The following is a 21,359-nucleotide window of genomic DNA, read 5'->3' as shown; positions in this document are numbered from 1 at the left end:
TTAAAGAGCGTCAGCTACCACATTATCTGCACCTTTAGTATGACGAACATGTGTTGAATTGCGAGATGAAGTCAAGGTGTCGCCATTGACGTGGGCTGCATTTATCAGGATTTTGCTTGAAGGCGAAGACGAGAGGTTTCTGATCCGTGAAAATTGTGAATTCACAGCCATCTAGCATGTGTCGGAATCTTTTGACAGCAGTGTACATTGCTAACAGTTCTCGGTCATAAGTGGAGAACTTCTGTTGACTCTTTGTCAGTTTCATGGACAGGAATGCAATCGGTTCTAATCCCTTTCCATTTGATTGCATTAGTGAACCACCGACTGCTAAATCACTGGCGTCGACCCAAAGACTTAGCTTGGCACCAGGAATTGGATGGGGAAGTAATGTTGCACCCGCTAAAGCTTGCTTCGCATCGATGAATGCTTGCACGGCTGGACCAGTCCACTGAAGGATATCAGCTGGCTTGATTGGAGTAGCTCTTTTGGATTTCTTCTTGTTTTTTTATCCCCTCCAAAAACTTGTGTAAAGGTGCTAAGATGTGTGCAGCTCTAGGTACAAAACGACGATAAAAGTTGAAGAGACCAAGAAAACGTCGTAATTTAGTGATGGTGTTTGGCTTAGGAAAGTTCAGGATACAATCAACACGATCTGTTAAAGGCTTGATGCCAGATCCAGAAACTTCGTAACCCAAAAATTCAATTGATGATACACCAAATACACATTTAGAGGGCTTGATGCTGAGGCCATATATTTGCAGAAGTTCGAATAACCACCTTAGATGTTCAATGTGCTCTTCTGGTGATTTCGGGGCTACCAGTATGTCATCAACAAAGGCATATACAAATGGAAGTCCACAAGTGACCTTGTCAATAAACCTTTGGAATGTGGCTGCAGGTTGCAAAGGCCAAATTGCATTCGAGTGCTCTCGAATAACCCAAATGGTGTGATAATAGCACTTTTATGGACATCTTCAAGATGTATAGGAATCTGATGATAGGCCCTGATGAGATCTATGTGAGAAAAGATTTTACTACCATGCAATTCAGATGTAAAGTCCAGAACATTTGGTACACTGTACCGGTCATTCACAGTCTGTGCATTTAAAGCTCGGTAATCACCAACTGATTTTTTATAATAGGTGGTTCAGTCACTCGCACTTGATCGCATGCAATTAGTTCCGAATAGTGCTTAGCAGAAAAGTTTATTTTCGGAACATGGAATGTACGGATTTCTGCTTCTGATAAAATCCTTCATTTCTAATTTTCAGAATTCTCTTGATTCTGTTTTTTTCCCGTACTATTTCCACAAGATATATCTGATCTGCACTTAAATCACTGTTGTAACTGTCCATTATCGGAAGGTTATTAAAGATTGGTTTAAATTTCACAATAGGTAATCTGTCACAATTTTCTAAACTTTTTCCGATATCACCTGGAAGCCCGTGTGGACTGATGGAACATCCAATCATGGATGGAACATCACAAGATGCCTTAAAGGTAACTCCTTGAAGTGAAAAAGACAAATAAGCCATTGTAAGGGATGGCCTATTTCTTTCTCTATTAATCTGATAACACTATTTTTATAACCAGTGTTGGTAACAGTTCCGTCGCATTGCATCCGATCGCCATCAATTCTTTCGTATCAAAATCTTTCTTCAAAAAGTGTAGGATTGATGACTTCATATCCCTTGCTCTACTGCTTCTTGGAGTTGTGTGACCGAGATAAATTAACCAGGCTTCTTGCAATATGGGGTTATGTGTTCTTCAGATATGGTTCTTCTATGGAAAGAATCACCTTCATTGGCATTAACTAAGGTTTTGTCTTTTTGACCATCAAAATATATTCCTCGCACATTTTGTTTTAGGAATTTTATCTTGCAAAAGAACTCTCTGTGATGCTCTTTCACGCCTTATTTTCATCCGGTCTATTATCATATTTGGCTTCTATTTCGTCAATAACCCAACATTTTCCAGCACAGCATTCACAATAATTACAGCTGATCGATCAGACACACCAGTTCTATTACAAGCAAGAGCAACATTTGGTAATTTAGTTCTCATCTATGAGGATGATGGTAGAACTTCAAAAGCAAATTAAGTACTTGCTTCAGCACAGATTGATGGACCAGCTTCAGGTACTGGTAGATGGAAATGCTAACTTCAACGGCAAACTGTGTTTCAGCTCATTTAGATCACTTTCCTCAGAATTGTTGGATATAGATGAGTTTTCAGTGCTTGATGAACTAGTTTCCGACGTTTCTTTTTGAGATGACTTCAAATGGGATACCATTTTCATTTTCCTTTGTTCATTGTTTTTCAATTTCTTCGATGTTAGGACATCTACTCGACCAATGGCCATCTTGCCTGTACTTCTTTGATCTTGCAAGGAATCTCGCTCTAAATTTGGAATATTTACATTCTTCAAAATCGCATTTGCATGCTGCAATATCAAACAATTTCCACATTTGCACTGAAAATATTTCAAGTTCAACTTGAAAGTTTGAGATTCTTTCCTTGCTTTCATATTTTTCTGACGATTCTTGTATTTACAGTAAAATTCTGAAAATTCAGCATATCCATTGGTGAGAAACCGTAAAAATTGAAGCAGTTTTCCAAATATTTTCTATCTTTGACACGGTAATTTCAAGAATGTCTGCAGTAGCTAGATCTTTTCTTGATTGTTGTGCCTTCATATTCTGTTGAGTCAGCAAATAACAAAGCATAACATCGCCATGGGTGGGCAAGACCTGAGAATCCAACTCTTTAGGATTTCCTAAAATGTCACAATAAAAGCTTCTGGTCGTCATTTTGACTGCTATACACCCTATCAGTTAAAGGGTAAGATTGCAGATGAATACTGGAAACAAGGGGAAAACATCCAGCTCACTTCACGAATCATGTGTTCAGGGGAATAGGAAAGCCTCCTCCGCGGTGTCATGTTATAGAATTCCACACGTGCATAAAACTTTAGGTGTGATGAGGAACCTCAAGAAGCTTGAATTTTGGGGAAAAAAAATTAGGAATGGCATTTCTTCACATAAAGGCATATTTTAAATTCTATTACAATAGCAATTTTGAAATTTTTTTTTTTCGTTCCACCCTAATATACATGTCTTAAACACATTGCTAGGGAACCATGGTAACCAAAGTAAACGATCGGAAAGTGATTGTTGAGGCCCGAAAACCATTGTTGCCCGACTTTGTGTTTGCACAACTTTTTTTTATTCATTCACCTAGATGCTTCAAGAACCTGATACATTTGGAACTGCAGTAGAAGCATTGCAAGCTGCTAAGGATCAGTCCATAGCAGCAAACTCTGTAGCAGCTGGTGACCAGATATGCTTCATGGGCAGTGGAAGAGAAGAAGAGGATCAGTATGCTCATATGGTCATTGCCAGTCTTTTACAGAAGCATCAGAAATATGTCAGTCTTGCCCTTGGTGGTTATGCAGGTTGGTAGTGTTTATTTCCTTTTTTTTTTGTTTGAGGTTTGGATTTTTTCAATATATTAAATAGCTGGGGGGTGGATTACATGGGAAGGGGAAGCAAGATATTTTTAATTTTTTATAGTTTTTGAAAATTTTGTTTTATGTATTTTTTGTACATCAAACTCAATGAATTTATTTTTATTGTGCTCATTATTTTTTCCCCATGAAATTTAAAATTTGCTTTGTATGCTGATAATTAGTTTGATGGGAAATGAATGAGAGGTATTGATTTTTTTTTCACAATTTTTTTTATATACACTCTTCTTTGAAAATCTTACATGTTACACTTTTTGAGATTATTAATTTTTATGATAAAAGGTTTTGTTTGAACCCTAAAAAGCTTAATCATAATAGTTAACCTTTTAACAGTCAGTGTTCCCAATTGGAAACATCTGCTTTATTTATTAGAAAAAAAAATTCTTTATTTATGAAAGCGCTTGGTTTTTTCCCCCTGAAGGAGTGATATTCCAAACTCAATTTACAAAAAAAAGATTTCGTTCATTTCAGCACTTGTGACATACAATTTTTTTAATCACCTATTTTTAAGGAAGAATAATTTTTTTTTGTTTTCAATTACAATATTGTTTGTATGGACATAGGATGCTCAGAAAACATACAGGAAATGTTTTTTTTCATGCACTTTTTTGGTTGATATTTCTAAATTAAAGGATCAGAAGGGGAAATGACAGGAAAAATTATGAAAACCAATCTCAATTCAGCCTGTAAAATGTTAAGCCAGTTTTATATTTTAGTTATTCAAATTGATGTTTCATGATAACTCATACTGTTATGTATTAATGCATTTTTCTTGTAGCTCTGCATGACCTCATAAAAGACCGATTACATTTCCACTTGACTGATCATTGTCCGTAAACTTGCTTGCTGTGCTAAGAGGAAACTCCATCGCTACCAAATGGCACTGAAGATAAAGGGCCTTCTATAATTGACAGAGTAGGTACTCATTTTTTTAAAATAATATTACTTTTATAGTTTAAATTGTTAAAGTTATCACTGTTTATATATAAAAAGAAGTGAATGACTAACCTCCAGCTATGCAGGTCTAAGTTTTTAATCCTTTCTGGGCAAGTTCATTGCATTGTTCAAATATTCAAAATTGACCCTAAACTGCTGCTTGTGATCTAATTATCCCCATCAGCATAAAATGTTTAAAGTGCAACAGCAAAAGCTAAAAACAATGGAAGGAATGCCATTTTTTATACCTTTGTAATTTTCACTCACATAGGTATATGTATAATCTAGGCATATGTTTGTGAGCTATGTAATGACTGTGGCGACAGCGTCCAGCACTGGATGGCGCTGTCCACGTAATAGGGAAAAGAGCGCGCCTGCGCAATGTCAAAACGGTACTGGGATTGTGCCGCTCAAACGAGACAGTCACGCTGTCCACTCGTTCTTGTAAGTTCTGTTTGTGTTTAATTGTTTAATAAATGTTTAATAATATCTTTGAATTGTAGAAGGAAGAGTTTGTTGTCAACCGCCTTATTCCTTCTACTACATGACTACCATTCTAAATTTGTATGAAAAGTATTATTGACACAGCCTCAGCTTTTTGGTACTTGAGTGGTCGGTGAACGAACCCTCCACTTTCAAAATAGTCTCAATAATGATTTTTGCATGGTCGTTTATTCAAGCTATGCTTTGAACTAATTTTTTTTTTGCGCATTTGAATTCATAAAGTAGCAAACAGTCATAGCACATCACAACATAAAACTGTTTCAGCCATTAAAATAAAATAAAAAATTCAGCAACTTTTGAGTGACACTACTTTTTAAATAAAGTTGTACTGTAATATTTCCTTCCTTAGTTGTAATATACCCTTCTTACGTTATATGTAACGTAAGAAACAGATTTAAAAAAAATTAATTTGTGTAGTAAAAGTCCTGTATGATGAGTACAGCTTAAAATTAGAATCCTCGCTGTAGAGCAGGTGTTATCAACCTTTGGAAACCCACCCCGGTTTAATTCATTTTTGCAAGTGAAAGGCCCAGTCATACATACCACTAACAGGAAATAAATTTGAAAAATGAGTACCTGGTTTGGCTAATGTCAGGGCCGGTATCTAGCACCAGCCCGGCGGTTGAGAATCATTTGTTATAAAGGGTGATTTAAAATCAACCATCAGCCAGCTAAGGCTGAAAATATGTATTGCTTATAACATAGGGTTAACTTAAAATGTTTGTTTTAATTTCAACCAATAATTTTGTCAAACAAATTTACAGCATTTTAATGTTGCTTTTGTATTGATAAAAAGTTGTCAAAAAAATCACAGTAAATGAAGAGAATTGCTATTTAGGATGAATATTTTAATGTTTTCTTTTACCTAGTATTCATTTCATGTTTATACTGTATTTTTTGATTTGGTTAAAATTTTTTCCTTATTTTTTTTATATTTTCAAATGAACAGGTGAATAACTTCAGTGCTTGTGTGAGCTTAAAAAACTTTTTTTGTATGGGGGGGGACCTTTAAGCCTTTTATATGGGAAGATAAGACTTAAATCTCATTTATAATAAATATCATATATTTACAATATTTTTTTTTGTTTGAGGGTGTAAAGAAGAGCTACGTGTGCCAAAAATTATTACGACCTGGCTGGCTACATTGCGAAGTGCCTAGACTTTGGACATTGGCCGTAACATGTAGGTCTATATGTCATGGTATATCAAATTTACTGCAAATAATAATATTTATATTTACAGTATTTTAATTTGCAGTTTGCAACTGCTGTGATAAACCGGGCGCTACTGTTAGGGAAAGATTTCGAGAATATATTGCCAGTCCACAATCTTCAGAAGAAAGGTGAGAATCTCTGTTAAATAAGTATATTAAGAAAAACATTAAATGATGATATATCATCTTGAAAACATACAGTGAATTGTGATAAAGAGCGAAAGAAATGGCAGCATGTTGCAAATTATAGCAAAATGGGCAGAATTCAGTTTGGTTGACAAACATTGTAGGGCCCAAAATATACCTATGTCCAGACCCATTGTGAAAGGGAGGATCTTAAAATCACTGTTTAATTTTTTCATCCCCAAAATACCGATATATCTTCATTGATTTTACTCTTTTTTCCCTTTCATCAATTAGTCTCTTCTCTTTCACTGTCCTTATATCGTCTTGTTGCATTCACAAGGGACAACTCATTTGACTGGAAAAAAACTATATTAAGATTTCTTTATGAAATGGGAATGAAACATGCCAGCAGTTTATTGTTTTTTTCGGTGTATTTGCAGCTTTATTTACTAGTTTTATAGCTGTCAGAGCAGCAGATACATGTGAATAAAATGAATGAAAAAGTTTTCCTTTGAGATGAAGAAATAAAAATTAATTCAATCACTTCTTTTCAACATCTGATCCTGTTAGTCTTTTTTTTTATATTATTTATGAAGCTTTGTTATTTTTCTAAAATATAATTTTTTTCACAATAAAAATTGCTATGACTTGATATGATTCAGAGCTTTAAAATTTGACTTTATATAATGCACTAACACAAATCTTTTGTAACTGTTGAATTTTGTCATTTTAAATTTGTTCAAGTTATCACATAAAAATTGAGTTGATGTTCTTGCACATTCTTAATTTGTTTGCGTACATTGAATGCATTTTCTGTCAATTTTTTCTCCTCAGTATTTATGAGTAACATAAGTTACATTATTATTTTCAGGCACGTTAGTCCTCATGACCGCCTTGGTAAAAGGTATAGAGGCATAGCCCCTGTATTCAGCATTGATGATGAACATGAAGGTAATTGGAATCAGTTTTTTAAAATCAATTTTCACAAAATTACAATGTAAAAACAAATGTTGTTTCAAAATATCATGGACTGCTGAATTCCATGCTTATCAGCAAAAAAATTGTGTGAACGTTTGCATTATGAAAAAACTGAAGGTACAATATGCACAGCTACTCTGCGATAACAATTTAAAGAACAGTTTTTTTTTATATAAATTAATTTTATTATATATTTCCATCATTAAAAATAATTACATTTTTTTCAAACATTTTTATATTTCAGATGAAAAAACATCTGGAACTGATGAAGAAGTCAGTTTCCAAACATGGGTAAATAAGCCAGATGTGATTGGCTCTTTCGAATGCTGTGAAATGAAGAATGGTGTTGAATACCCTAGGTGAGTGGTTTTTTCTTTTCTTAAATTAGTAATAATTGAGTTGGATTGAGGATAAATTTTTTTACTGTTAATTGTTTGGGATTTAGAAATTTCATCTTTTGTTTTGCTATCCCTGAATCGAAAGCCTTTTTTGTAATTAAAAAATTGCATGTGTGTACTCTTTATTTTTTTATAAATTGAAAGAAACAACTCAAAAACTCTACATGCAGACAAGCCTGGATGTCAAGAAGTTCCAATTTACAATCAACATGGTTTACAAACTAATATCTCAGTCTCAGACAATCTGCCAATTTTGTCTCATTTCGATGTCTTTTCCATTCACATATTCAAGTTAACCACTGTCTTGGTTTCCATACACTTCACTAATCTGCATTATAACTGGCTCAGCAAAAATAACCAAACTCTCTGTAAAATGCCACATTTTTTATTTTTTTTTATTTTGTGCAGATGATATTGCTTCCCCACAAACCCAGAGAACAATAAACTAAAAGAAGGGAGATACTCTTATCTTTTCCATTGTTTCATATATTATTACTATATACTGTATGCATGCCGTTAGTAAAGTTCTCACTTAGAACATTTTTCTACTTAATTGTGACTTATTTTCTTTTTCCCAACTTTTACTAATACTCATCAGGATTTCCTGTTCAAAGGGTTTTCCGCTTACAACATTTTTCCATGATAATTTAAAAAAGGTTATGAGAGAGCTGGATCCCCCCTATGTTTTTTATTCTCATACTTCCCCATAGGGGGAGGATAAAAAAATATATATTTAAAAACTATCTCTCTCCTTCTGTTATCAAAATGTAAAAAAACTGACTGAAAACTGGCAGTTGATATGACCGATTGGGGAAAAAACTCATTCTCTGGTAGAATGAATTTAAAAAATATAACTGCAAACAATCAAGTTCTAACTGCATGCAGGGTACACCAATTTAAATTAGCCAATTAAATTAAAAAATCCAATTGTATTTTAATCGTGCCCTGAAACTACATGTTTGTGTTGTCGAAGATGGGCCACAGTACCAGAATTATTTTATCCTTCCATGCATTACGGTAAATGTGGTAAATTGGTTATTATGCATAATTACAATATTTTTATCAGTTATTTATAAGGACCAAATCTATCATGTATAACATGTACACATAAAAAACTGTTTTCTCAGCTTCATTCAATTTTAAACATTGCAAGTACTGTGCATACTTGTGTATAAGTAGATTTGTTTAGAAATTTGTTCCAAAATTGAATGGGGTGGTTGGTGGCTTTTCGTGGGTAAATTTTGCATAGAAAACACTTGACCAACTGTGGGGTTTTGGGATCTTCACATGAAAGGTGGGGGGAGAGTGCTTATACACAAGTGCATATGGTAAGTAAGGATTAAAGAGCTGTGTTATCTAAAATATAATTGCTGTTATTCATACTTGTTTATGCTCAACTCCTTAGAAAAATATCTCACAATTATATTTTTTTTCAGCCACTTGATAGTTATGAGCACCCTCATGTACATACTTAGATCAAATCCACTCAAGAAAGGTTATGCTTACATAGTTGCAAGAAGAACATTATCGAAAATCATAAAAATTACCACGAAAAAGAAATATCCCGAGTGCATTACATTCAGCCATGGCACCACAGAGGACAATGAATCTACCATAAGTGCTACAGACTGTTTGTTCATACCGAAAGCTGGAGATGCTGCTGAAGTTATCAAATACAGAATATATGATTTATCTTCACAGGTGGAAAAAAATGACAGTTGAAAAGCAAAAAATTTTCTTTCAAGAAGTCAGAAACTTCAGCCGTCCAAAACTTCTGACGATGAAGAAGATGACCATCATACGGCCGTATTCACCATACCGTAGTTACCAGGAGAGTAGTGTAAGACGTGGCCGAAGGTAAAAGGAGATCGGTATTCTCCGTAAAAAGTTACCCAACTCAGATAGTAAGCGTCGATGCTGATGATGCTATACGCTCATTCGTTGAAGAAAGTCACGTGCTAAAGCGAAAAAAATCTTTCCGCTGCTCCTCGTGGTTTTTGCACATGGAGAATTTCTTCTATTACATTACTTTTTTACATTACCTCTTACATTACAGCCATGGAAAAGCAAGTACGAAAAAATTTCTCGGATCTAGAAAATGATATTTTGATCGCTCTTGTAAGCGAGTATAGTCACGTGATCGAAAATAAAAAACTAACGCGGTTTTTAACCGACAAAAAGAAAATGCTTGGGAGGTCCTGAGGGAGAAATTCAATGCATCGCCAGGAGTGTTCCCCAGGACCACCAAGCAATTGCACGATAGGTACAGGAATATGAAGAAACAATCGTTATAGAGTGTGGCAGAAGAAAAGAGGCAACTGTTCAAGACTGGCGGGGGTGTACTGCAGGCCCCTATCGTTATGCCACTGCAGGAGCGAATAATATCCATAGGTGCCAGTAGAGTTCCCCTGCCAAACGCAGTCAACTCTGATGCAGACTATCAGCCCATTGATGTTGAAGGTAAGAAATCATTCTGTGTTTAAACCGTTGTTCCCCATTAATAAGCAACATATGGAAATTTCAAATTTTTGTTTGGAAACTGATTTTTGTTTTTTGTTATCTTTACAGTCTCTTTCGCCGAATCAGAGGCACAAAGCTACTGTGAAGACGATGAGGTAAGATGATACGAATGTTTGTTTACTGTTATTCAGGAGAAATGTCCTCGCCTCACATTTCTATGTGCATATATCAAGTTCTTTTTTTAATGCAGCTTTCTGCAATTGCATGTGAAAATAAAATGTAGACTGTGTGAAATATCATACAAAAAAAATTAATTAAAATAAGTTTCTATTGCAATTCACACAAAATTATTTTCAGTTCACTTATGTGTAAGTTGATAGTAGAGAAAATATTTTTGTGTTTGCAATGTAAGATGAAGTTATGCAATGAAAAGAGTTTCATGCAATTACAAATATTTAAAAAATATTGTCGAATCTAATGAGGGGAAAAGTTTCATGAACGTGCATATCTGGTCCCCCTTATGCCAGAAGCATGAATGTGCTCATTTGTCATTTCTTTTATCACCTAGTTTGTGCGAGACCTTATTTTGCTATCTTAAGTTATGCCTGATACGCAAATGTGTATCCCTCTTGAAAAATGTTAGGCAATTAACCTCGTACATGGATAGAGTCAACATTCAAATTGCATTTCCCCCGTTTGTTTTTTTCCCAATGAGGAAAGTATCATTCATGCTTTTGGCATGAGGGCACTGATGTAAAAGTATCAATTTATCAACCACCTTTATGTATGATGCATTCAATAATCTAATGTGTCGTTGCAGGATAGCAACAATCCTGGGGAAGGACCGTCGTTCGAGGCAGGTGTGTCATCATCGCAAGCCTCAACACCACCTTCTAGAAAAGGCCAGAGCAGCTCATTTCTGGAATACGACCCCGGAGAGGGGACATCCTCCCAACTCCCCAAAAACAGTATGGTGCGACCACCACCAACAGCAGAGCCACCTGCAAAGAAAGCAAGAGGTTTTTTTGGCGGGAGAGTTACCTCCACACAAAGAGTGAGGAAATGGCCCCCAGCGAGAAAGCATTTGCAGTGTCAGCCAAAAGAGTATCTGAAGCGATACAAGAGAATTTCCGAAGAGAGGCTGAACTGCAAAAAAAACAGCAAATTGAGCAACATGCAGTTGCGAAGAAAAGGACTGGAGTCACATAATGAACTGCATGCATTCAAGAAAAAAATTCTTGAAAAACAGCTATTTTTGAGGCATTTCAAAAGAAGATGGAGAATTGATATACTTTGTACATATAAAATTTAATTTCAATTTTTTTTTCATTCCTTTTTTAATATTCATTTCTTTTTTAATGTATTCATTTTGTTTTTAACTTTTCATTTCATTTTCCTTTTTTTCTGTACATAATAAACATTTCAATTGAAAACCTTATGTATGTCTCCATAGGTGTCCACAGAATTTTCTCAAGGGGAAGTGTTTATCCTGGAAAACAATAACGCTACAATCTAAGCTTGTTCCACCCCCCCCCTCCCGCCCAGTGCATACGACAATGAATGTCTATAGTATTTGCGATGAATGAGCACACAAATGAGACGACTGCCTATAATTTGCGAAGAAGAAACATAATTGAGTGCTTGCGTAGCAAAAAAAAAAAAAAAACATGCATCAACTGCAAATAAAGCTAATTTTATATGTTGAACGGTATGTCTTTTTTTTCTTCCCACCCCTCCGTCAATCAACAATGAAAATTAACAGTAGCTTACCAAGCTTGTCCTAAAAGTTGAACTAAAAAAAAAGTGGAGTACAGTCAATCCCTCTTTACTATGCTTGCTTTTGTAGTCCCAACTCAAAACTGATTCTGCTCAAAATCTCCCTTTCAAAATTTTTTCTCACATTTCTCATGACATACCCAAGTGAAATCCACTGCATAACCTTTTCACTGTTTTTCAGGTAAAAAACATTCAACAAAATAAAGCCACTGCAGAAGAAAAAAGGTCATCAATAAAAAATTTTAATTCATATATTCAGGCTAATAATATAACAGTGTCGTGATGATATCACCAACCCTGGTTAGCACCATAACTTTTCAGTGAACAAATTTTCTGTATAGGCCACACCCTCAGCTGACTAAAAATGTTCAATAAAAAATCTGCAGTTTCATTTTAAAAAAAAAAAGTCTCCAAGTTCTTACTGAGATTGTTATACATCGGCAATGATTGTCAGTGTTCGGCTTAGGGGGCGTACAGCGATTATGTAAAAAAAACCTGTTGTAGCGTCAACCGCTGTTCGATATACAAGGTGAATGTGTGTTTGATGAATACCTGCACAAGTGTAGGCCTCAAAACAACCAATGTATTCAACGAAACAAATTTATTGATGAGGCACCTGTGTGCTGAAGGTTGCGAAGAAAAAAATTTCAACAGTACCTTTTTTTTACTAACTGGTTATATTTCGAGTGCTATCATCTCCCTTGATTTGCTTTGTCATCATATAGAAAGGAATTGTTCTTTCAATATCAGGAAAGCGGGAAGATTGTAATTCAAGTAATTGTTAGTTTTTTTTATAATTGCATTAATTTTCTCCTCAAAACTAAATGCATATAAAATGGGTTATTTATTGAGTAACACTAATGTAAGGCGCTGAGCTACAATAGCTCATAACAACGTGTGAATTTATGTAGCGAAACTTCTCTGAAATGTAATGCCAACCTTGTTGTAGCACTCAAAATTCTTTAAGACAGATGGTGGGATTTGACTGTATGTGTGCAAAATGAAAGTCAGATTTAAAGATCAGCTTGTGAATCTAACCGCTGATATCACATTGAAATGGCCTCCCCCCCCAGAATGAATAAATTTGTTTGGAAATGAATTACCAGAGAAAAAATGCAAGCAGACCAAAAATTGTGGCTTCAACTCCGTTAAAATTATACATTTCTGTGCATCTCGTGAATGTACAGGGCAATTATAAACTAAACATATCAACTTTTAGGGGAAATAGAAAATACAAAACAATAACACGGGACAGTATGACCGGAAACCCCAACCCGATCAAGAGAAGGATAAACAAAAATGCAGAAATGGCAATCCTATAATAGGTGGAAAAACACTTCATATAGCTATACTTTGCACGAGGACAGTTCGTCTGCATGGCAAGCTTTACAAGTGCTCTTGTTTTTACGTCATACACTTCTTTGTTCTCCTGTTTCATTTTTTGTGTTTTCTAAATACCCTAAAAGTTTGTACATTGAGTTTTGAAACACCCAGTGTATAGATAACCATAGAAAGGGTACAAGGATATGGCAATGAGAAACAGCAGTCAGTACCAAGTATCATGATGCAGAGGATTCAATGCAAAGTACAAAGCAATATGTGTGCAAAATGAGACAGGATATATAAATAGATAAACGTGGGGAGTGTGCAATGTTGTGCATATCGAGAAACAGCAGTAGCAATTACTGATACAGTGTGTCATAAGTTAGAGGATACAATGCAAAGGAGAAAGTGATAGATATATGTGCAAAATGATACATTATGCGATAGCATGTGAATTGTTTGATTTCATCAAATTTTCATCTGCGGCTTTCTAACCAGCGATGTGAAAGCAGTGGTCAATTTCTGATATTGAACATTCTGAAAACAACAAGCTTGCTTATGAAGATATCCTCGTATATCCTATCTAACGCAGAAGACAATCACCATATGGAGTGTAGAATACTTCAGTTTTTATGATGAGGATAGAAAAATAGCCAGCTTGCCTACATACCACTTATATCCTACAACCCTTACTCTAATTTTTGCCACATAAACAATGCAGTATCTAATACATTCCATGTGTTGATTGCTCTGGGAATTACATAGGACAGAGTAGGGGACTCCAATGAGCAGACTAATTATTGTGTTAAGAACCAGGAATAAGAGAAATTGAGGCTGGCTAGCAAGTCACAGATCAAAATTTAATTAAAAATGGTTTCTTATTATTGTGTTCCGCTTAGCCCTTCCAGAAATACTGCAGGGGGCTCGCCGGCGTTCTTGAAGGTTATTTTCAACATCATCATCGCCACTACCACTAGAATCATCCTCTTCTCCCGAGCTGTCACCCATTGCTCTCGATACATTGTGCAGCACTGCTGTTGCGACGATGGTGGCCATAGCATTCTCTAACGAGCATCGCAAACCAGTGGCGAGACAAGAGAATTTCCTCTTCCACACACCGTAGGACCTTTCCACAACATTCCGTGCATCAACATGGGCAATGTTGTATCTACAAAGAAAAAAAAAACATTTATAGGACATTGAATTCTGACTTTCAACATGAAAAAACAGTTTGAATGGACTCTAATCAAAGGTCAGTGTTGGACATTTTGTATTAGTGCTCACCTTTTCTCTGCATCTGTGGTGGGATTTGCAATGGGAGTGAGCAGGAAGGAGAAACACCCATAGCCACTGTCTCCAAGGAGATGGTAGTTTGGAGGTATAAAACCGTTGCCGCAGAGGTATCGCAAATGGGAATGGTAAAAAACAGTGCTGTCGTGTGTGCTACCAGGCCAGCGAGCCACAACATCCCTGATGTATAAATCGACATCGCTGACCGTTTGCACATTCAGGGAGAAGTAGCCCTTCCTATTCCTGAATACCTCTGCTTGGTCTCCACCAGGACTGGAGATTCGGATGTGGGTGCAGTCCAACGCTCCATACACCCCAGGGAAGGCACTTGCAAAATAGAATTTCCGAGCAATCTATAATGAAAAACAACAGGAGTTTACACAATTCAGTTTCCCACTATACATGATACACTAATTTATAATACATAAAAATCTCCAAATAGAACCGCGGCAATTGTAATCTGAGCATACAAAAAAAATATAACGTTAAAAAATTAGAACACCACTACTAACTCAAATCTGTATCACATCTTATATTGCTATATTTAACACATATTTTAACATCAATTTCGCCCAATCTTTCTGCAAGGTTGATATTCCCAGCACCCTTCCTCTCTTACACCTGCTGTAATTTATCGCATTGGTGGGAGCACCCTCAAAATATATTTGGATATAACAAGTTCCTATGCTCAAAACCAGCACCACCATGTTTAAAACTTGCAATGCCCCTGATCACACTTCAGATTCTGGCAAGTTCATCAGGAAATTAGTAACTGTGGTATTCCATTATTGATCAATTTGAGCACGCACAAAAATTTGATTATATTTGTTCCAGCCAGCATAAAAAAAAAAATATAAATTTATTTTCCCAAGCATACATGAAAATTTTAGCATGGAAGAAATCTTTATGAATGTATTATTCAAGCTTGTACAAAAATGCTTATGATTAATACTTGTTTGAAGTAAAAATATTTAGAAAACAAGAATATTCTGCTCATATTATACTGATTGTAAAAATTTGAGAATAATCAAAAATATTCATTTTTATTTTAAATGAAAATTTCACTAATTTTATGTACAATATAAAACATAATTCAATTTTAAATCAAAAAATTTCAAACAAAACTTTCTTTATATTCACTTAATAATGTGTGACAGCTTTCAGTTGCAGAATATTCTGGGGTAGCAGGAGAGGTGTTGAAATAATTTATCAATAATAGGCCTATCACTTTAAATATTTTTGCAAATTTTCTCTGGAAGGACTATTATTATAAATAACTCGAGAATATTAGCATCGAGAATAAAAATATTTTAATGTTAGGCCTATTCCAGAGAATATCCTCAAATAGTGGGGTATTTTCAGGGGTATATAATTGACATATTTACAGTAAATATTAATAAAGTAAGTAGCATATTTACCGGGGGGGGGGGGGGCTTAACTGACTACACAGCCAGGGGCCTGCAAATTTTAGGAATTGAATGGCTAATTTAGTACATAACGAGCGAAGGCCAAAGCATTTTATAACTTAGAATCCGCCGCTGAAAGACTAGGTCAGTGAGTGAGAGTTTGTGAGTCCATAAGTGAGTAAAAGAGTGACCTACATCATGTGTGAGCATGTGATTGATCAAAAGAGTGATGCAAAGCGTGTGCAAGCATATGCATGACCCAAAAAAGTGTGTACGCATGCAGGTGACTGAAAAAGTGTGAAAGCATGTGGGTGACTGAAAAAGTGTGAAAGCATGTGGGTGACTGAAAAAGTCTGCAAACATATGAGTGACAATAACAGTGTGCAAGCATGTGAATGGCCGAAAGAGTGACACAGACAGTGTTGAGCATGAGTGAGTGACCAAAACAGTGTGCTAGCATCTGAGTGACCAAGAAGAACCTAAAGACAGGGCCACAACTAGATGCTTGGTAAGCTTGGACAAGCACACATTTTGGCGCCCCCTCATAACGTTGAAGTGGTTAAAGAGTGAATGCACATGTAAACACAATGAAACAAGCAATGCATAATTTTTTAAATAGTGAAATAGACACCTCCTGCCTCTCACCTTCAGTGGAAGGCAATGTGATGTGTTACCTTGACAGTCCAGCAAGGCATTTCGACACTTGCTTGATGGCTGGCTGACATATGCCAAATCTCCTAATGTCAGCTGGAAACTGCCCGTGGCATAAAACCTTAGCGCAATGCACAGCTTCTCTTCAGGCGATAGGCTGTTATTTACCCTATTATCTGGAGGCAAGCTGTCTCTAACCAAAGGTAAAATTTCTTCTGCAGTGCTCAGACTTATTCTGTACCGGGACATGAAATCCTCATTAGATAACATGTCCAAATCTGAGCACCTATCACTGTAAACGATCCGTGATCTTCTTTCTATATTTTCAATTTCTTCCCGAGCTTGAAGATACAGCAAATATTTACGATAGGAAGTCATGTTTCAAGAAGTAAATAATACTAGCACGCATGCGTTTACCATCACCGGTAATGCTAACCACCCAAAAGCAGCGGAAAAGGAGTGGTAACTCGCCGGTTAAACGTACGGAGAATACAGTTTTTCAAATAACCGTCATTTTTCCAACTACCTACCGATTAACCGCTGATGGTGAATACGCCCGATAGTGTTTCCAATTACGAAGAAAAGCTAGATGGCCAACGATGTATGACGACTCAGACTCTCAAACCGACCTCGGTGTTTCAACAGATGTCAGAGACGATGCTTCCGGTAAATGACGACAACGAATCGATGGTTCCAAGACCTGGTTCTGCTGATTCCCAGTGCTTCACGATGAACTTTGCCATGAATCTGAAAGATGTTGAGGACTCGATACAGTGCAATTATCGAGTATGTCCTGGACGGCATTCCAGAGGACAACCACAAAATCGTGTTATACTGTGCGACGTCGGCGAGAGAGTTCAAAACCGGAAAAATAACCTAAATAAAAAATGGTTTACATAGTTAGCATCGCTAGGTCATTGGAATTTTTTTAAGTAAGGAAAAACCCCTAAAAAAAAAAGGCAATACGTTGCGCTTACGTACATCTCATCGTTGTAAATCATGTGTTTGGACGTATTTATCACATTCAATTTTTTTTTTTTTTTGCTGTATACGTAGTATGTATAAAATATTTTTATCAATAAATATTTATTCTTGCTGAATGAGCAACAGGGAATTCTGACCTTCCCCTCCCCCAAAAGAATCATTTCATTGGCACTTATTGAGTATCAATAAGAGTAAGACAAAAATATTTCTATCTGGAATATTCTAACAGGTTTTCTTTTCATGCACATAAGTAAAAAAAATAATATTCGAAGGCAAAGTTTAAGCGAAAACATTTTTTTCATACATCATAGGGTTCTTTCCAGTTCTTGTGGAAAATTGTTGTTATGTTATGCATATACTCAGTTTTTCAAAATAAAGTTACACATCTCTAAAATTTCGGCAGTGAGTTTGAGACAGTGAGTTTCCCCAACATTACGCTATAGTTCTCCAGTAAGATGTCATATATTTTTGCTGCTGCAGCTGATCTCAAATCGCTATGAAGGTATTTTATGGTCCAGATGCATCTCTTCAAGAACTCTGTGTCCAGAACTCTAGCTCACTTCTTTTCTTCCAAACAGTCTATTATTGATTTAGTAGTGTTCAAGCTTGCGAGTTGCAGATAGGAATTGGAGTGAGACATTTCCGCCATGCACAACGCTAGGATACCAGTTTCATATGCAATTTTACCGTTCCTACTTGCTTTAACAAAATTTGTCATAGCTCCATAGCAAATGATTCATATTTTCTCATTAGAGTGGAGAAAAATCGTTTTTTGTATGATAGCCATACACTTTTCATTATCACCTAGTTCAATATAACAAGAAGTTGAAATGGCTGATATTATCTGTGTCATGTACAACACATTCTGGCTGGAAGTATGGGAGCTTTCGAGCATTTCGTGAAAGAACTGGATATCCTTTTCTACCAAGATGTGAACATCATCCTTCACTAAGGGAATTGTAGCTAATGTGTTTAATTTAACTGCTTGTGTATCTTCATTAGATGTCTCATATAAAGTGTTAACCAACATTTCCACAGGGGAAAATATGCGCCAGAACTCATCATTTTTTTCCACTGACATATCTATCCATTGTATACTCAGGATAGATTCTTTTTGCATTAACTGGTTACCACACGTTATCCCATCTTCTAAAATGTCGATAAAGAACCAAGCATTGTGCTTGTTCATCTCTATCTTTCTCAAGTTGAGAAGGCATGATACTTTGTCTTCGGTAGCGTCTATGAAGTAAGTATACCATATTTGTTCGATGCTGTTTGCTGTCACAGGTTTTGACCATCTTCTGTCAAGGAGCATCTTAAATCTTTCTTCTTTGCGTAAATCGGTCAATCTTTTCTCGTACTCTCTTCGGGCGTTCTTGGCGCGCATTATAAGTTTTTTGGTTTCGTTGGTTCCTCTCATGTTGCACTGCCTAGCACATTCGAATCTTGGGACGAATGAGGATTATATACGAGGAGGAGGCGGCTTTAATCGGTTTCCCTTCTAACTTTAGCGAATTTTCTGTAACAAGTTTGGCGAGTTTAGTTTCACATTACCCATAATTCCTCAAGAATTACAGCTATGGTAACCCTAATAAGACATGGAGCCATAATATTCACTAAATTATTAATTTTTGATGATGCCACACACTGAAACTGATTTTAATTGTTACATATAGTAGTTATCTTTCATCAATTTTATGATAAGTAATCTTTTATTGAAGTGATGAATTTAAATTGAAAGTAATATGAGCGGTTTAATCTGGCCATATATTCTTCCACCGGGGCGCCATGTTTGTTTTTTTGTTGACATCTGGAATTCGGATGCTCTTGACCACCTGTGCGGCTTTGACGAATCAAATACTTGAGAATTTCGCTGTATTTGATGGTATTAATAACCACGACAGCGATTGGCCAGACTGTGACGTCACTTGATTAACGAAAATTGTCGCACCGATCCGTAAAGAATTTTTAAAGATAAATTTTCTCCTTTCGTCGGGTTTTATCCTTATTGAATTACAGATCTCTTGATCATGTTGGAACAGTCAATATTTACCCAGGGCGAGCGGGAAGCGGATATAAGCGCGCCGCGTTACTTGTTGGTCGATTTTCTTGCTTGATTGGTTCAAGCAAGATGGTCATTCATGGTCATGGTCATTCTTGATAAAATGACCACGATACCTGTAGAAAACCCCTATAGCAAGAAAATCGACCAACAAGTAACGCGGCTGCGAAGCGGATATATCCGCTTCCCGCTCGTCGCTGCGGCGACCCGCCCTTCAGGCGTGGGGGTCGCGGGGCACAGCTCCCTCGCTACGCTCGGTCACCCTGGGTAAATATTGAATTCGTTCTAACAGCACCAAGAGATCTGTAATTCGCGGGGCACAGCTCCCTCGCTACGCTCGGTCACCCTGGGTAAATATTGAATTCGTTCTAACAGCACCAAGAGATCTGTAATTCAATAAGGATAGTTAATAATTAGTATAAATTATTAATTACAATTGTTAATAATAACATTTATTAATAAATATAAATTATCATTAATCTGACACTTATAATAAATCAATTTCAATTCATTAGTTCTCATTTAATTGTTAAATCGACTTTTGCTAGAACTCCTTAATACGTATATGAAGGCGTCTTAACTTTTGCTGCTTTTTCGTGACGTCACAAGATGCTATGACGTCACATGGAGCTATTCTAACACAGTTACCACATATAAACAAGTATCACACATTGGCGAGAAAAAAAAGTTGCCAAGTTGGCAGGAAACCCGATTACTGAAATATAGCCGATTATTTATTTATCCTTCTTAATATCAAAAAATAGAATGAGTCAAATACTTTATATTTGCTTGGCATTTTTTTTTTTTTTTTGGAGGAAAATGAGTACAGATGTGTCTTATCGACCACATCATAGCAAAAGTACATGAGAACCTCACTAACTGGACAGTTATCCTCATGGGGGGGGGGGGGTTTGGTGGTGTAATACTAAATTAAATAGGGAGGAATCTCTTTAACTTGATACAAATCGGAGAAACGTTGGGATAGAACACCATAAACCAGTAGTACGAGGCAGTGGCGTAGCCAGGTTTTGGTCCGTGAGAAAGCGAGATTGTGAAAGGTGTCATTTTTTGTTCGTATCGTAAACACGTACCACACATGTACACTACTTCTACTAAATCGTGCATGTGCTTCCAAGACATTTTTTCTTATTGAATTTCTAACAAATTAATGCATGCCGGAAAGTTCTTATGTTATGTGTGACCATAACATATGTATGATGTCATAATTATGCATGGTTTCAGTTCGAGAAATTTTGCCATCTGTCTTCCATATAAGTAGGGTGACCATACGTCCCGTATTTCCCGGGACAGTCCCGGTATTTTCTGTTTTTTTGGCCGTCCCGACTTTTTCGCAAAAGTGTCCCGGTTTTTCCCGTATTTTACACGAAGCCAATTTGGACTTTTATTATTTATTGAAGTCAAAGATTGACATTATTTTTCAACTCATAAATTATTTTACGACAATTACAACTATATATGAGAATATTAATCTCCCACATTTGCCTTGAAAGTTTGTCTTTCGTGGAATACATTGTAATTCACTGCAATTTGCATCATTTCCCGCCATTGTGATTTTTCCATAATTTCAACAATATTTGGCAACTTTGTTTGGTTTCGGCGTTGCTTTTGGCGAAAATTGGCGATGTCCCGTATTTTCCCGTATTTGGAAACGCAATGTCCCGTATTTCTCTCGAAGAAATATGGTCAGCCTACATATAAGTAAAAC

The 21,359-nt window shown here is 36.1% G+C and overlaps 2 protein-coding genes across 2 annotated transcripts; both read left to right on the top strand.

Moving 5' to 3' along the window:
* The first annotated feature begins 2,075 nt into the window (after nt 1–2,075).
* On the top strand, nt 2,076–9,414 carry LOC149076082 (TBC1 domain family member 23-like). The gene is made up of 8 exons (XM_089242177.1): nt 2,076–2,138; nt 3,241–3,454; nt 4,383–4,441; nt 6,058–6,148; nt 6,224–6,308; nt 7,177–7,256; nt 7,528–7,642; nt 9,118–9,414. The coding sequence occupies exons 1-8, from the start codon at nt 2,076–2,078 to the stop codon at nt 9,401–9,403; spliced, it is 993 nt and encodes a 330-aa protein (XP_089098303.1). The 3' UTR covers nt 9,404–9,414.
* Nucleotides 9,415–10,026: 612 nt separating this feature from the next.
* LOC149076081 (uncharacterized) lies at nt 10,027–11,682 on the top strand. Its single transcript, XM_089243609.1, has 4 exons — nt 10,027–10,141; nt 10,250–10,296; nt 10,962–11,436; nt 11,595–11,682. Exons 1-4 carry the CDS (start codon nt 10,042–10,044, stop codon nt 11,642–11,644), a joined length of 672 nt encoding a protein of 223 aa, XP_089099735.1. The 5' UTR covers nt 10,027–10,041; the 3' UTR covers nt 11,645–11,682.
* Nucleotides 11,683–21,359: the final 9,677 nt, after the last annotated feature.

Source organism: Pholcus phalangioides, unplaced genomic scaffold (assembly GCF_987345545.1).
Source record: "Pholcus phalangioides strain wild (caught in Gottingen) unplaced genomic scaffold, Ppha-v1.0 ptg000015l_1, whole genome shotgun sequence".
Taxonomy (NCBI): Eukaryota; Metazoa; Arthropoda; class Arachnida; order Araneae; family Pholcidae; genus Pholcus; species Pholcus phalangioides.
The sequence above is the reverse complement of the archived record's forward strand: the minus strand, read 5'-3'. Positions and strand labels throughout refer to the sequence as shown.

Bases quoted from the DNA above. Each gene is read 5' to 3' on its own strand.
- LOC149076082 (XM_089242177.1), top strand. From the start codon at position 2,076: ATGGTAGAACTTCAAAAGCAAATTAAGTACTTGCTTCAGCACAGATTG. The intron at 2,139-3,240 runs GTACTGGTAGAT...TCATTCACCTAG, and splicing joins GATTGATGGACCAGCTTCAG to ATGCTTCAAGAACCTGATAC. The intron at 3,455-4,382 runs GTTGGTAGTGTT...TGCTGTGCTAAG, and splicing joins TGCCCTTGGTGGTTATGCAG to AGGAAACTCCATCGCTACCA.
- LOC149076081 (XM_089243609.1), top strand. From the start codon at position 10,042: ATGCCACTGCAGGAGCGAATAATATCCATAGGTGCCAGTAGAGTTCCC. The intron at 10,297-10,961 runs GTAAGATGATAC...GTGTCGTTGCAG, and splicing joins GCTACTGTGAAGACGATGAG to GATAGCAACAATCCTGGGGA. The intron at 11,437-11,594 runs GTACATATAAAA...ATGTCTCCATAG, and splicing joins ATGGAGAATTGATATACTTT to GTGTCCACAGAATTTTCTCA.